The 16,727-nt window shown below is 41.4% G+C and overlaps 1 protein-coding gene across 5 annotated transcripts in view; it reads left to right on the forward strand.

Annotated features, from left to right (window-relative positions):
- ARMH3 (armadillo like helical domain containing 3) overlaps positions 1–16,727 on the forward strand; it is a 122,216-nt gene that overhangs the window by 25,177 nt on the left and 80,312 nt on the right. For all 5 annotated transcript variants that reach the window (XM_083443813.1, XM_083443810.1, XM_083443812.1 and 2 more), the window contains 7 exons: positions 2,134–2,230; positions 5,157–5,258; positions 8,193–8,251; positions 9,523–9,588; positions 10,290–10,359; positions 11,738–11,798; positions 13,738–13,826. In XM_083443813.1, coding sequence (XP_083299939.1) covers positions 2,134–2,230; positions 5,157–5,258; positions 8,193–8,251; positions 9,523–9,588; positions 10,290–10,359; positions 11,738–11,798; positions 13,738–13,826 — 544 coding nt within the window. The remainder of the gene's footprint in view (positions 1–2,133; positions 2,231–5,156; positions 5,259–8,192; positions 8,252–9,522; positions 9,589–10,289; positions 10,360–11,737; positions 11,799–13,737; positions 13,827–16,727) is intronic.

Below are 16,727 nucleotides of genomic sequence, written 5' to 3' on the forward strand. Positions count from 1 at the left end.
TGCCAATGGACCTTGGAGCTCTTCCTGCCTTTTGTCAGATGTGGTGTTCTGCCACAATGGTTTGTTCACTTGGTGGTCTGCCACAAGAAGCAGGCTTTCTTCTGAATTTGATGGCTTAGGGAACAAATTCACAGTGCTTATTTGTTTCTTTCTGTTACCGCCCCCCCCCCCCCAATCTAAGTACTGTATGGACTCTGAGCCCTGAGGGTGAGATTCAGACTAGTTTGTTACTGAAAGCAAGTTTGTTACTGAAGCAAGATGTGATAGGTCCCTGGCGACTGCCAAGTGAGGAAGGATGCTTCAAGCTAGTTTAAAACTGGAGGATTGTTTGTGCAGTATTTGCATACCAAATGGCTCTTCTTTTATCCTAGTCTTCCTCAGGTTAAGTGTACATTGGTGGGAATCAACACTCTGCAGGCAAGGATAGCTAGTCCTGAAACAAGAAAGCTTTAGCTCAGTTGGGCCTGGGAAGACAGAAATTGCTTTGGTCCCCTAGATTTAAGGGTATTAAATTGTTCTGAGTCGAAAACTGCTCTATACTTTTTTTCCTACTCATAAGGTCTTTTGAATGTTGCTTTCAATCTCTGGCCATTCTTTTTTATTTAATCAACCAGTAGTAAAAAGCCTTCTGCCCTCTCACCTGATTTAAAGGTTACTGGCATGGCTGTGGCATTTCCAGTCATCACTGCTCCTTGGTTTGTGCTCTTGTAATCTTCTCTAGAGCTGCATATGTTATGGCTTCTGCATGTTGGCTTTTGTGAAAAGCTGAGTTTTAATTTTTCTGCTTGTGCAGTTCTTGCAGGATTGGCTTCTGTTCTGGAGTGCAGTAAATGTAGTGGTATTTTATTTAATTAAGTTTGCATCAATTGGGTGTGTCTGTGTGTGTTAGCATACAGAACAGGGCTACTTTTCATGTGTGTTTGCTGGTATTGGAACCACAGCTAAAATTTGTGTAATTCATATGTGTTTAAGTTGTTTTGCTCATATTGTATATGTGCACAGGCTGGAGACTATAGAGCAGAGCTAAACAGGGAGGATATATGTTGGTCTAGTAGATTTTTTTGTCAAGCTATTGGGGAGTTGTTGTACCATGCACAAAATTACATTGATAGATGTGTTTTAGAAATGAGGTGCCAGAAATGAGGTGCTAGGTGGTGCTGTTATCCCTTAGCTGGCTCGGGAGTTATAAAACCTTATTATAGCAGCATGCAATCGTTTTATTGCATGGAAATAGAGTTGCCTGCCTGTAATATTTTCAATGGGCTGTATGTTTCAAAGCTTGCCCCAGAGATGGCTTTCTGAAATTGGGTCTACAACCATTGGCGATGTGCTCTCTTACAAAACGGGCTGGTAAGAGCCCATTAATAAACCAGACTTTCTAGATCTCTGCCATGGCAGACCCCTATGTGAACTTCCATGAAACATTGTGCAGTTAAAAGCAGATTGGTAGTTCTAGAACACATTTCAAATCATTGCTCTGCTTGTTGCCGAGAGAACATTTGAAGATGCATTGATACGAAAGGCGTACTCTGAAACAGACTTCATTACTTCACTGTTGGATATGAAATAGAATAGTATGAAACCTTGCCTGTTCTCCTGAATGCCAGTGATACAAATGGAACCCTATGGAGAATAAAGTTAAATCAGAAATTAGATTGAGGGGGAGGGGGCTGCTGGCTGAGATGAAATGCAGAAAAGAACTAGTAGAAGAAGGCAGGGGAAATCTGTAACTACATTATTATTTATGTAGCCCTGTCCTCTGGAAGCACCTGGGTTAAGCAGCTGGGTGGCAACGTGATCCATTGACTTGCTCTTTAAGGAGAAATACATTAAGATAAGAACTATAAGGACAGGAGGAAAATGCCTCTTCAGCAGCAAGTCTGTATTTTGGAGGGTGTGAGAAAGAGAATGTCCCCCAAATGGTGCTGTCAATTCAATAGTGAAAGGCTGAATGGGGGCACTTTCCAAGTTTTTCTATTACAAACACCAACTCACAGATTTCTGTAGGTATTGTAGGTCTCATCAGGTTTATCAACAATGCTGAGCTTGGAATGCGGGTGCAGCAAACAAAACTTACGTAGTACGGTATGGGCCACGTGGAACAGAACTGATCTACATGTGTTTGGTTCCTAGAGTCATCCTGAAATTGGTTTGGTGACCATGCCAGTAAGCCCAACGACTCCGACAACTCCAGTCACTCCTCTTGGGACCACACCACCTTCTTCTGACGGTGAGCTCTTCTACATATGCTCCAGTTGCCTGCATCTGGATGTGTTTATACCCTGGGAAACATAGCAATTGTCCTCACTTTGTCCAGAGAAAACTTAAGCTTTTGTAGTTCAAAGCCAAGGTTTTCAATGCATCTGGAACCCCACCAAGTGTGAGAATGAATCACAGTATGATGGCTTCATGTGGCTGGATCATAAACTGACCCCAAATGAGATTTCCCCTGGATCTGTTTTTATGATGTGGGAAGGCAGTTGTCCTTGGTAAACAGGAGGACAATACACAGTTTCATGGGCAAAGTTGTGGGTAGTTATCCTGGGGAAAATAGCATCAATTGTCTATACTGGACCTCACGGTTTCCCTGTGTATGTGTGTGTGCTGACTTCTTTATGCGTCACAGATGGTTTAATGGCAGAATGTGAAGGGCTTGAATAGAGCTCAGTTTGTAAGCATCTCTGGGTGAGAGCAGTGTGTGTTACCCTCTTGTCGCTGCTATTCAGGTCACTCCGATATCCTAGCAGAAGAGCATTCTTCTCTGGGAGGATAAATTCTTCTTGGTTGCCATGGATATCAAAAGCCTCCGTTTAAAAAAAATCATGTCTTCTACCTCTGCATATGTATTCCATATGATGCTGAGGGTTGGGAGCTGCTTAGGCTTTCTTTCAAATTGTTCACTGCAAATGTATCCGCCCACACACTTTTTTTTAAATATACAGCAGGCAGAATTTGTGCTTACCTTCATCTCTCTCTGTCTTTCACAGACGGCTGCAGACAGGCATAGTGAGCGCCGCCTTCCTACTGCTGGGAGGTTGATTAACAATAGTAGAGTAATTTTAATCTTGACCTGCATCACTACCGTTAAAGGTCTTTCTCACTGTTGCTTTTTATTTCTCCTTTGTCCTTTTAGTAATCATGAGCATGAGTTTGCTTTGCTCCCAAGATTTCTGGCTCATTCTTTTTTTAATTTTTTTTTAAGCTTGCCAGGATTACTCCACCTCCTCAGGCCTTGCAATTTAGTAATCATTGACTCACAATTGGCAGTATACTACTTCAAAGTGGAAGGTCACTTTTTTCCTTTTGGTTTGCCTCAAAAGGATTTTGTTAAGCCCCCCAGCCCATGTAGTTCTGGGTTCTTTACCAGCAACTGAAGTTTGCAAACAGGCTTACAGTCCGAAACCACTTCCTCCACATCTTGCTTGTGACATGGACTAAATACCATTTTCAATTTTTAAAAAAATTAAAAACCCACGCTTTCTTTTATGAAAGGGTCAAGGCTGCAGGGGTTGAGCTATGATAAATAGTAACTTTCTACACAGTGATTTAAAAAGAAAAGAAAAGAAAATGACCTACCTTTTCCTGCTTTTGCGTGAACTGTGTCTAAGGTGACTGTCACCATGGTTATCCTAAGTGCTGATTTTGCTGGCTGCTGTTAAATATTCATTCACGGTGTGCATCATAGCAGCTCCAGAAGGATCCATTATAGTTGTTGAATACATATTAGTTAAATCACTGAGTGGATTAGTGGTACTATGGGGAGGTTGTATAGTTCTGATGGTAGAGGGAACAGCTGAGCTGAGGGCCCTGTTAGCAGTGAGTTGAGAACAGCTTTCTTGGCTGTTAAATGTGGAGGAATGACCTACTGGACAAGTTACATAACTGGGCTGACCTCTCTGAAACTGTCATATTCTCATGATTTCTCTTTGGGTGTCCCAGAAGTGAAGGTAGCAAGACATGTGTTGGGCTGGCAATACATATTGTTTGGCCATTATGTTACAAGGATTTGATGGGAAACTTGTGGATGTCCAAATATTGTTGGACTCCCATCATTTTTAACTGTGCTGGCTGGGACTGAAGGGGAGTTCAATATCTGCTGGGGCCACAAGTCCTCCATCCCTATTTGAAGGGCTTAAGTGTTCTTGTTTTTGTTTAAACCCAGCAGTGCTAGAAATGCCTCCACTCCAGAAAAGACACATAAGACTTTGCTGTACTGGTGATCATTAAATGGAAGGGAAAGGCTAATGGACATCCAAGCATTGCAATGCTGTTAATGACCAAAGAAATGCACATCCTTCCTGGAAGCAGCAGAGAGGTGGGGGGAGGAAGCTACTGTATTGAGCTTGAACTGAAGCTTGACATCAGGGTTCTTGTCCCATACTTAGATGGCAACCTTTTGAGCAGTAGTGGAAAAGTATGTATGGATATTGCAAGGAAGAGACTGGAGAATTATGCAAATCCCAGAGAACAGAGTTCAGTCCTTCTCTTTCTCCTGTTCCTTTTCCTTCCCTCAGTGATTTGGCCCTTTCTCTCTCCCCCGCTTCCTCTCAAAGGGAGCTGAAAAGTTGATGCGGATCCCAATCCCTCCCCCCCCATCAAAAGGAGTCGTGCAGCTGATTCGGATCCCGGGCTGGGTGGCAAGCGATCAGGCAAGGAATGTCACCGCCCCCTGCCCCCACGAGCAGGCCGTGGCGGCAGGATCCAGTGCTTGGGGGGGGCAGCGGCAACATTCCTTGCCCGCTTTATTTAATCCTGCGATTCACCAGGATCACGGTCGACAGGTTGCACATGTCTGACCTACAACAACTGGAGAGCTACCAGGTTAGCCAAGTGTGAGTTAGGGCCATGTCTGCAGAATAGGATATTAAGCAGGGTGGCAAAAGCACTACAAAAATGTGCTTTTATTGGAGTATTTCCTGTGGCGTTGGTTGTGGATGGTCTTACCACATTGCGGAAGTGGGGAGTTGAACCAATGAACGTTATTTTTTATTGACATCAGGATTGGCAGTGGTACTGCCTGGGACTATAGAAAGTTATGAACAGAAATACCTGTAAGACTGGATGTTTCCATAACTGAGGCATCCTCTTTACCACCACTGGGAGAGCTTTCGAAACTTTGTGCTGGTGATTAGCAAATCTTATCTGACCTTTCCTAGTTATAAGCACCGTGGAGCTACCTCTGGATGCCGACGTGCAGACCAGCAACCTGCTGATAACTTTCTTAAAGTACAGCTCCATTGTAATGCAGGACACCAAAGGTAAGCATTTGTGTTGACACAGCTTTACATTTCAGAAATTTGCTGGAGGGTGGGGGGGAAAGGGGATGTTGCTAGTTGGTCTGTATACAAAAATCTACCTGGACTCCCCGTGGAGATGAAAGTGGTTCACGCTGAGAGAATGAGCTGGTTTCTCATTGCCAGATGGCAATTACTGGATACTAGGGAGCCCTGGTGCTGAAGGGAGGGAAACCAAATATAGAATAAGAAAAACTGTAGTTCATAACCGCCAGAGGAGTCTCAGCATGCCCTCCCTATGAGGCAAAGCGCATCCAATTTTCAGCTATATCGAGGGAGGCGGCAGAGGCTTCAATGCATAGAGTATGGCATTTCTAAGAGTGCCCAAGAGGAGCAGTGCAAAACAGAGCTCTGGATGAACCTCTCTGTGTCATATTTCCTGACTGGCAAAGGTAGCTTGATGTGGGCTGGTGAAGGAAGGCTCTGCTGAGTGGGCAAGAAGCTTTGACTTTCTTCATAAAGTGGGTGATAATTGGGTCGTGCATGGATTTAGGTAGTCTGCCTACATCATGGTTTCATAAATCACAGTGCCTTGAACGTTGGCATGTTTTCTTACCTCTGTATTTTAACCTTTTGCAGGCCATTTGTATCACAAGTTAGGAATTTCTGGCATTAGCCTACTACATTTTGCTTAGCGTCCCATTTTTGGCAACATGCAAAAATAATCTCCTGAAGAGTTTAAGAGAGAATTGTAGCTATTCCTTACCTCCCACCCTTGACTAGAGTCATTTGGTCCCTTTTAAATTTCCATTACAGTTTATGTAGCTAAGTGTGAAGACATTAAGCAGCACAATGCAACTTTTTGTTATAATTCCTTTGTAACATCCTGCAACAGCAATTTTAGCTGGGCCTGGGTTCTTTTAAATTCAACAAAATGTATCTTCTGAGGAGACAATTAAATTGACTTCCCCCTTTAAAAATATTTGAGATTACTTTTAAATTCTTTCTCTGTTCAGTTTTTTAAGCAGAGCGTAATTAGTGTTCTAGGTTAATCTTTCTAACATGTAGATGGCTGAAGAATTGAATGCTGTCCGTTAAGGATATTAATTGTTAGCTCCCCTCTACCAATGCTCAGTCTAGTTAACATTTTTTGAATTAATTCCCCTAGTTGTTACTCTCATTTGGGGTTATCTGTTAATGTTTCCTGGTTCTGACTTTTCCTTGGCTTGAGATAGAGGAGAAGAAAGCTCCAGTCAGGTAGCCGCTGCCTGCATAGAAATGGCATGGTAGCAGAACCTCCCTCTCCCTTCACCTCATCTATTACCTAGGACCAAAGTTGGTATCCATATCGGGGTAGCTGTGTCATTTTTATAATGTACTTATGGCTTATAAGGAGGAGTGAGATGTGCTTATACTAAAGTACTGTTCTGTGCAGCTGCAGATCCATACCCAATGATGTGCTGTTGAACATATGGCATCACTTGCAGTATGAGTAATCTAAGGAGCAAATGCTCAGTATAGAAAAGTAATGCCTGGCATGTAATCCCAAAGGACACACGACTGTGGCCTCTATGTCTTGCAGTGAAAAGATAACAAGGCTCCAGAGTACTGGAGCTCTCTTTTTAAATTGGTAACACACCTGGCCTCAAGGGATGACAATGTTTAAATGTTCTTGTGTGCCATTGTCCTTTACATGTACCCACAGAACTGGTTTGGATGTCATGAAAAGCCATGCTTTATTGTGATGGGAATGAGTTTCAGCAAGTTTTGGGCTTGCATGTGCTCTCTTCCCCTCCTCTTGTGCCATGGCTGCAAAGAGGAGATTAGAAGCTTTTTCTTCCATTTCGATCAATCATAGTTTGTTGTTTCACCTGGATGTGAAAACTGGTTCATCTTAAATAAATATGTATTAAAAATAAGCCAGCTTCATAACCATGGGTTATAAGCCACCTTGTTTGAACAATTCTTATTTGAGATTAATCACAGTTTTAGATTTGGACATAATGCAGATTGCAGTTAATCAACAACTTCCAATTTCCTCATTATGGTTGCATCAGAGAAAGACGTAAGATGTGATCTGATAGCTTCCTTTGGCTTGTTCCTGTCATGATAAACGATGGCTTATTGTGATGTCCAAAGCTGCCCACAGTTTTGAGGCTTTCACGTTTATCTTTTTTAAAATGACTCTTTGTCCCTAGTGAGCAGAGATAACAATTGGATCCATGTCAAGGCTGCCCACCCTCTTCAAGGCTCTTCATTGTTAGCCAGAAAATCCATCTCATTGTACAAGGCTTTACAAGGCCAAAAGAGGATGATAAAAGGCTCTGCTAGATCAGAATGAAGGCCCATCTTGTCTACCAAGTGGCCAACGAGATGCCGATGGGAAGCCAGCAAATAGGACTTGAGTGCAACAGCACTTTCCCTGCCTATGATTCCCAGCATCTGGTAGATGGAGGCATATTACCTGTGACTGTGAAGGTAGACTACAGCTGTCATGTCTAGCAGCCTTTAGTAGCCCTAAATCCCAGTGCTATTTTGCTAGAAAAAAGGTTCCAGAACTAGGCGTGATGATAGGGAAGAGAAGAATGAAGGGAGTTGTAGTCCAACAACATCTGGAGGGCCACAGGTTACCCAACCTTAACGATAGGCTCTGGGACAAGAACTATTTCTGTACTAATAGTAAGTCTAGTGGCTGTGTTACATAGACACAGTGGAAAAGATTAACATCAAAGATGTAAAGAGAGACTATGAAACCAGGATTAATTGCACAAGCTTTATTACAGATCTTTGGAGGTCTTACAGTTTCTTGTCTAGGGTAACAACTTTGAGCGCAGAGCTGAAATGCTACTGATGCCTCACCTCTTGCTCTGCTTTTTCTGCTTCCTGATTCACCTACTGACCCTTTGGCACATCAAGGTATAAGTGGCTCATATGGGACCTGCTGTTTTTCATTTGCAGATGAACACCGGCTCCACAGTGGCAAGCTCTGTCTGATTATCTTGACCTGCATAGCAGAGGTAAGCCCCGCTGCTGGTGTCCTGTATCTCATTTACATATGCATTAGCCTCTAGCCTATGACCTGGCACTAAGCCTGCATTCCTAGCCCTCCTTTCTTTAGGAAGTCGAATGATAACGAATGCGGTATTTATAGTTAACCATGTGCTGATGGTCAGCTTCCCAAACAAATCATTCCCTTTTGTACATTACTTTATTCTGATGCTGAACGTTTGGAGCAGTAAACGTGAGAGATCACTTCTCTCTCTCTCTCTCTCTCTCTCTCTCTGTGTGTGTGTACACACTTATGTGTGTATGTGTATATACTTCTGCAGAAGGCACTTGACACAGGTCAACTAGGTAGTGATACATGATTACACATTGGTGCTTTCCAGTCTCCTAGAGGAGTCCCATTTTTCTATTGGAAAAAGTATATTTGTTCAAGTGCCAGCTAATAGTTGGGGTTTTGTTTTGTTTAGCATTAGAGCAAGACCCTTCTGCCCTACAGCAGCTCATTCTGCATCAATGCTACCCAGAATCTTGGATTTTAAAGTTTCAAGAGGCCATGAATTCCTATTATTTCCGTTTCATCATTATTTTAAAGTGGTATTTCAGGAGGCCATGAATTCTTATTATTTCCATTTCATTATTATTATTATTATTATTATTATTATTATTATTATTATTTAAAAAGCCTCAGCAATTAGCTGCTATTGATATCACCTAAGCTTACTTGAGAGGAATGTAGGTAGCAGAAGACACGAGTTATTGCCTGCTTTCTACCAGGGTGTGTTTGACTGTGGAATTCAAGGAGAGCAAATTTGTTGCCATACTTGTGTTACATAGAACATGATTTGATTTAGAATTGAAGCTAAAATGAAAGCTGACTGAGGCTGCTGAGCCATCTTCCAGCAGCTCAAGCTGTAATAACTCCAATGACAATGAGTCCATTGGAATGTCGCCATAAAGCTTTCTATATACATTATTGTAAAGAAGCTTCTTTGTGAATTCTGCAGAGTGCATTACAATTTTCCTGACACTTTCCTGCAAAGATGAACATCAGAAGGAAGCAACAAAATGCATCCATTTTTTTGTGGGGTTTTTGAGCTGGGCTAGTCATCCATATGGAGAATCTGCATAAAAGCATAATTTAAAAGCACACTTAAAAACATAATAAAAAGACTGATAATTACCAGTAGTTGCCTGTATAATATTTACTTGGCAGTTTTGCAAGTGTTACCTTTCATGACTGTGCTACCTTTCATGACTGTAGTGTTTTTTCCTTCCTTAATAGGACCAGTATGCTAATGCTTTTCTGCATGATGACAACATGAATTTTCGAGTAAACCTCCACAGAATGGTGAGTCTCTCTCATTAAGTGCCTTGGTTTACCAGGCTGGGGTGGACTCTTAAATTGGATATCATTCATGCATGGTGATGCTTCCAAATATTTGAAAACCTACTTAATGTGGATTAAACACACTTTAATAATATGTTTAAATAATTGAGATAACTGAACAGAATTTTGAAATGTAATTCTAGTGTGTTAGAATATCATAAATTAATCCTGAAAAGACCCATATTTACATAAGGTTTCAAAAATGCACATCTCTCATGGGGTCACTTATGATTTCTATTTAGCTCATGCATAAAATTGTCTTTTCTGTCATGGCTCCTTAACTTCAGACACCAGTGGTCATAACGGTTATCTTACTATGAAAATCTTTTCTTCCTGACTTGTAGATAAAACATTATAGCCAATGATTGTATGAAAATCTGCTACCTAGCTCAGTATTTTTTCCTCTAGCAGTGATGTTTATGGACATTGTGTTGAAGGACACAATAGGAGGTACAGCCTATCCAAAACCCAGCCTACAGATACCCTAGTCTTTGCTTATAGCCAAATCAGTAAAGTGACCAATGAGACTGTGTGGAATGGGAGAGGGGGAAAGCCATCCCTTTGGGCAGCAGTTTTATTTACATGGAAAGCATTTGAGATAATGTATCTTGGGTGTCCCTGCGCCATGCCACATGACTATTTTATCTCCATGTGTTTTGAAGCCTATGAGACACAGAAAGAAAGCTGCTGACAAGAACCTTCCCTGTCGGCCTCTGGTTTGCGCAGTGCTGGGTAAGTGTACTTACTAGATTTGGTCAGCAGCTATTCCAAAGATCGGGGTGTGTGTGTAGATTTATTTATTTAATTTGTATATCATTCTTCATTTATAGATCTCAGAGCAGTTCACAACATGAAAATACAAGATAAAAACATAAAATACATTAGAACAAAACAAGAACAGAAAAACCCAGGCAAACCAATAACCCCCTACTCCCTCCCACAAATACATTTAAAAGGGTATAGGATGTTAATCAGCCAAAGGGCTGGTTGAAGAGAAATGTTTTTGCCTGGTGCCCTAAGGCATATAATGAAGATGCCAGCCGAACCTCCCTCAGGAGAACATTCCTCAGTACTTTGCCAGTTAGGCATTAATTCTAAAATGTATTTCATTTACCAGTATGGCATCTTCTTGCCTCTTCTCTGCCTGCCCCTTTACTTACTTTGGGCAAGGAGAAAAGCGAGTCTTTATAAATAAATCTTAACTGAAATTGGCTGCAGAGTAATGGAACACATTTGTTCCAAAGAGTTTCAGAAGCTAATGGAATACTGTTTTGCCAACTTTCCTTAGCTGGATAATGCACTAAAATCTAACATATTAGTGCTGCACATAAATAAAATTAACTGCTGATGACTTTAAATAAGAGGCTGGATGAGCCAGTGTGGATAATTGAATATAAGAATTCTTTGGGTTCCGCTCTACTCTACAGTTCTTTGAAAATTGGTAGGAAAGACAGGCAAATATTGGCAAAAGTGTCTGGGTCACCTTGTCCACTCTGAAAAACATTGACTCAAGGCCAGAAATAGAAATTGAATATTTCTGAAACTGTGTGATGCCATTAGACTTTATTGACACAGGAACAATTTAAGCTATTATTGAGACCCTGTCAGATTTATTGTGCTTCGGAACATGCTCCATAGATGTAAAGCACCATTTTGTATCTCATTATCTAGTGTAAAATAAATATGGCCCCCTGTCACAGCAAATTTCTGAAACTTGTTTTTTGCAGGAATTTTCCACCAGTGGCGAGATTTGAAATAAGTAGAATTCTAGCCCTCAAAAGTAGCTTTTGATATGGATGATAAGGGGAAAGTTGGACAACTGTTTGAAGGATTTGATGCTTGGGAGTTGAAAGGCATACACAAACATGCCTTTTAAGGCATTCATTTCCCACTAGTATCATCTCAGGCTTTTGGAAAAGAGAATAACCACAGCCAGAACTCTCCCTACGGTCCCTTCCCACTGCTCATAATCATAGTGCGTTTTGTCTGCATTGATGTTAACACTAGGCAGTTCAAGTTCACGATCTGGAAACGAAAACATAAATTGGTTATAAGTCCAAGGTCTTCGTCATGCACATCTCACTTTGATATCTGTATCCTTTCCTTCTAGATCTGATGGTAGAATTTATTATCACACACATGATGAAAGAGTTTCCCATGGATCTTTATGTGTAAGTAATAGTTGACTAAAGCATCTTGAGGCATTTAATAACAGGCATCGCTTTTTATTTTATTTTATTAAAAAACAGAATGATTTGCCTCCCCGAGGTAATTTCAGGAAACTCCCTAAGAGTTGTGCTTTTGTTCAATGTGCCAAGAAATTGAAATTGAAACGAATTCCCATTTGGAGAGTTTTCCTAAATTACTTAATCAACAGAACAAGAGCAAAAATCTTGAGCTGGAAAGTATTTCGAAACACCAGGCAAGTGTGTGAAGCATTGTCCAGGAGAGATGGTGAAACACAGTGCTAATGGCCTATAAAAGGCCAAAAAAGAAAGGGGGGGGGGCAATGCTTTGATGCCTGTGCATGCAAGAAGCCACTTCATTTTACCTGGTTTATCAGAACCATGTATCATATGTAGCTCTTGAGATTTTCTTTCAAAATTATTTTGAAGGACTATTTGAATGTCAGCAGCATCTAACCTTTGTGTACTGTGAGAGACTGGGAGATTAGTCAAATCATTTATAATGCTTCATTTCCCACAATTCATTTGTGTTCGAAACAGTTTACAAAAAAAAGTGTTACTGTTACTTTGCAATAGCTGAAGAACTCAGAAGTGATTATCTTTCAGCCTCCTGGCAAGTGTGCTGTGTGGTTGCTGCGGGTTATTATCTGCAGGTTATCATCCTATCATCTCTGTGAATCCATTGCAGGCGGTCCCTTGGAGATTTGGTACAAGGTGTCATGCCAGCTTTATTTCTCAGTAGCGTTTGAATCAGGAGAGTGTATCTCTGGATCAATGCCTGGACTAGGTGGTAGTCTGGGTAAGAAGAAACTGATTTGGTATCCTGGCAAGACAGGCTTTGTGATTGGTTGGTTTTTGAGTCCAGATAATTGGTCAATTGCCTGCTTTGGACAGAGTTGTGCTCCTCCCAAAGGAGCAGGTTTGTAGTGTGGGGTTACTCTCTTTTTCACCAGAGATGGACCCCAGTGGCCAGGAGAGACATTTTCTAGCTTTGGCTGATCAGACAGCTACAACTGTTTCTGGACCAGGGTAGCCTGACAGCCATGTGATACCTATATGTGGATGTAGCTCTTTGTGGAACAGCCCTTGAGGTTAAACTGGAAGCTGCAGCTAGTGCAGAAAATGACAGCTCACTTTGGCTAAATATCACCATCATATTAATGGGCTGTTGAAATAATACTGACAGCCCAGTACCTAATTGGCAAAGTTCAGGGTGCTGGCATGGGTGGAAAAAGGCCATATACAGCTGGGGATGAGGATACTGAAAACATATTCGCTTCCTTATATACCCAGCAGTCTGAGCCAGTGTGGTGTGGTGGTTGAGTGCCGGACTAAGACCTGTTCCAGGGATATAATGGAGTGGGGTGGAACAGGTGCACTACCTTGAGGTGCTCACTGGAGGACAGGTGGGATATAAACACAATAATGAAATAATAATAAATATAACTGATCCCTACATTCTGCAGGAGGGGGAATCCTGAAGATAGCATCTTATAAGGAGGTCTGTAGTGCAGCAGCAGCTATCCACTGGAACTCAGACAGGCACCATCTTCATTGTCTTTTTGGTGTCTGTTAAAGACTTCCCTTTTTCAATCAACTTTCCAATAGGAGATCTTTATTCGACACAATATCTGTATTGGATTCCAAATGGTTTTAACTGTGTTTATATATGTACCGATTTGTAATTGTTTTATGCGTGCAATTGGTAGCTATTTTTATATATGCAGTTGTTTTATATATGTTGTTTTTGTATTGTGAAATTTTGTATTTGTTTGGTGAGATCACTTTGATGAAGCAATTCCGAAATTAAATAACAATATCATTTTTATGCAGCTGGCTCTTGAAAATTTGCCAGTGTTCCTGCACTGTATATCACAATTACATGCTGCTTATTTCATTAGGCTTTCCTCTCTGTTTTCTCCAGACGCTGCATTCAAATAGTGCACAAGCTGCTTTGCTACCAGAAGAAATGCAGAGTGAGGCTTCATTACACTTGGAGGGAACTCTGGTCAGGTAATTATTATTATTTGCTTGCTTTCCTCTCTTCCAGTACCAGTTTATCCTTCTTGTCCCTTCGCAAGCTTGGTGTTTTGTTGTTCTAGAATCAGAATTACTACAATAACTGAAGTGTGTTGCCCATTGTCCTGTACCTTTCGAAGCATGATTACACCAGGAAGTATAATTGTGGGGAAGCAAGGAGCAGGAGAAATAGCTGTTTAAATCAAGCTGTATAAGTGGTTTACTTTAGGTCGAGCTTCCTCCATATCAGGTGAGAAATTTCTGTATAGGATCTGTTCTAATCGCTTTTAAATTTTAGAGCAGAAATAGGTGGGATCCTAACACGTGGGTGCTATTTTCCAAGTCCGGTTTTCCCTTTTGTCTCTGTAAGTTTCATCAGACAGATTTACTTTAAAGTCATATTGATGTTATATTATGCAATCCCCACTCCTACTCCTCATCATTGGCTACTGCTGTGGGTGGAGAAAGGCGGGTAATATTCAGGTTTGCCTGAATATTAAAGAGGGGCGGTGGGGTGAGAACTTTGTGTCAGGCTACTGTGTCCATACTAGCCCTAATCCAAGTATTGTAGCTCTGCCCTGGGAGATTTAAACTGAAATGGGGCATAGCAGTACTTAATAGACAGGCAGTGGACTGACTTTTGCCTCTGGAGGATGAAAAGGATTGAGCTAATCGGTTTGTCTAGCTTCTAATTCTGCCTTCCTGTTCTGTGCCTGGACCAGCAAGTAATTTTTGAGTACAGCTAACTGTGCCCTCACCATAAAAGTTTCCATGCTTTAATAAAGAAGTTGTTATAGAAATGGTCTAGTCCTTTTATATGTCCTGGGAACAATAGTTAATGGCTTGGTTTTTTCAATGAAACTCTTTAGGGAAGGGCAATTGGGAAGCTGCTTTAAATTGTTCTTAAAGCAGTGCTTTGTTAGATGGCTAGCAGTCTTACCTCTGTGGCCAACTGCAGCTAGGTGAAAACACTGCTGTTATCTGATTCTGCCTCAATCAGTTCACATTTCTTTTTGTGACATGTGGCTCCTTTAGGTTTTCTAAAGCAGAGTACAGAGGATGATATATCTTTTCTCTATTAATGAATTAGCAATATTTCTGTCGTCCTTGCTTTTGTCAGAGCTGTGGCTGGCACTGAACATTATGACAGTTTTCCCCTTCTCTCTCACCCTGATAATGTTTTTTGCTGCCACTTGGTACGAACTTGCATATCACACATTTTGCATTTCTAAGCATTGCTGGGGGAGGGCAGTTTTGTGGGGCTGCTGCTTTGGATAGCAGCTATGAAATATGTGTAACATCAAGCTCTGTTCAGTTGCACTTAAAGACAAGGCTGATTCATATGGCGAAGTACCAAACCATTAGCTAGTGCCTGTCATTCTTGGAATGAATAATCTGACAGTTATCATTTACCCTATACACACCAGTGGAGCCATATGCCTGGTGTTCATACAGCTTCTAAAAATACTGCTTGGAGGGCATGAAACATGCAATCCTAAAGACTTGCTGGTATCCTCTCCTGTTGGCTCTCCAATTTGTTTCCTGTCTTTGCTCAGGTCAAAAGCAAGTTCCTCTTGTCTACTGCATTCTGCCAAAACACTGGCTTGTTGCTCCTAAACTCTTCCTATGTATTTCAACCACCAGATCTGTCTCCTATTGTGTATCTCCATTCTGTTCTTCTACACGCCCACACAAAGTTTGTTCTTGCTCCACTTTCTTCTTCCCCTATCTGTTCTTCAGAAGACTCCAACAGGGAAACATTGCTTAAGTCATCATAAAGGAAGCACATCAGGGTGGTGAGACTTGCAGCTTTAGTTGCAAGGAAAGCCCTCACAGTGTCTTACAACTAAAGAAAGTTAGATCAGCATATGCAGCACAAAGGTTTCTTGGGGCAAACCCCACATGTTTAGACAGTGGGTCATACTAGCCTCCCATCCAACTTCCTGTTCATTTCGGAAGGCCTAGACCTTCATGGTTTCATATTCTGGTTTGGAGGGAGTCCTTAAGTCACAGTTTCCTGGTTCAGATGTTCAGAGACTTGCTCAAGAAGCCAAAATAATTTTTCTGAAGGCAGATGTGAAAAGGACAAGGCGCGAACATGCGGGCACAACATTATTTAGCAGATCGAGATTGGGATGGCCAAACCAGGTCCAATGTGTGTCTTGTATGTGTGTGTGTGCTGAACTTGCCCTAGCCTAGGGCATACATGTTGACATCCCCAACATAATGCATTGTACGTTAAGCTGTCCCTGAAGATTGTTTGGAAATGTTAACTGTCTAGCTGTCCTGTCATTGTGAAAAGATCTCTACCTGTTTGCTTACAGGCACAATTCAAAGTGTTAGTGCTTCTGTACAGCCAAAACAGCTTGGACCCAAAGCCCTAAGTCTTTGAAGCCATGTGGGAAAGTGGATGCTTTCAATGGGGAGTTGCCCAGTTGCCCCCCAAGCATGCTGGGAAACACCCTTGGCTAAATGTGGGGAAATTTTGCAATGTCTTCCTGTACAGGATTCTAAGCTTGTACTTCGAAACGGATCACTCAGTGTATCCTCACACACCTCTTTTTAACCATTTACTAGTGATTGCCTGAGTACATAAGTGGAAAAGGTCAGACCCATCCTCCCACTGAGAGTAGAAAGGGAAAGTACGGAGAGGTAACCTTCCGGCATAAATTAATTATGTCAGATAAGAGATCCATGTATCTCAGAATAATTTATTTCTATTTGATTTTCATTCCTGGATTATGCTGAGTAATCTCTATGCAATATCAGCGTATTGTCTTTTATTGACAAATATGTTAATTTCACCCTATTTTCTGGTATTTGATAATGGTTCACTTTGATGTAGTGTAAGATTTGTTCTGTAACTTTTTGCCTTGTCTTGTTCCTGATGTCCGA

Source organism: Podarcis tiliguerta (assembly GCF_965153285.1).
Source record: "Podarcis tiliguerta genome assembly, chromosome: 5".
NCBI lineage: Eukaryota > Metazoa > Chordata > Lepidosauria > Squamata > Lacertidae > Podarcis > Podarcis tiliguerta.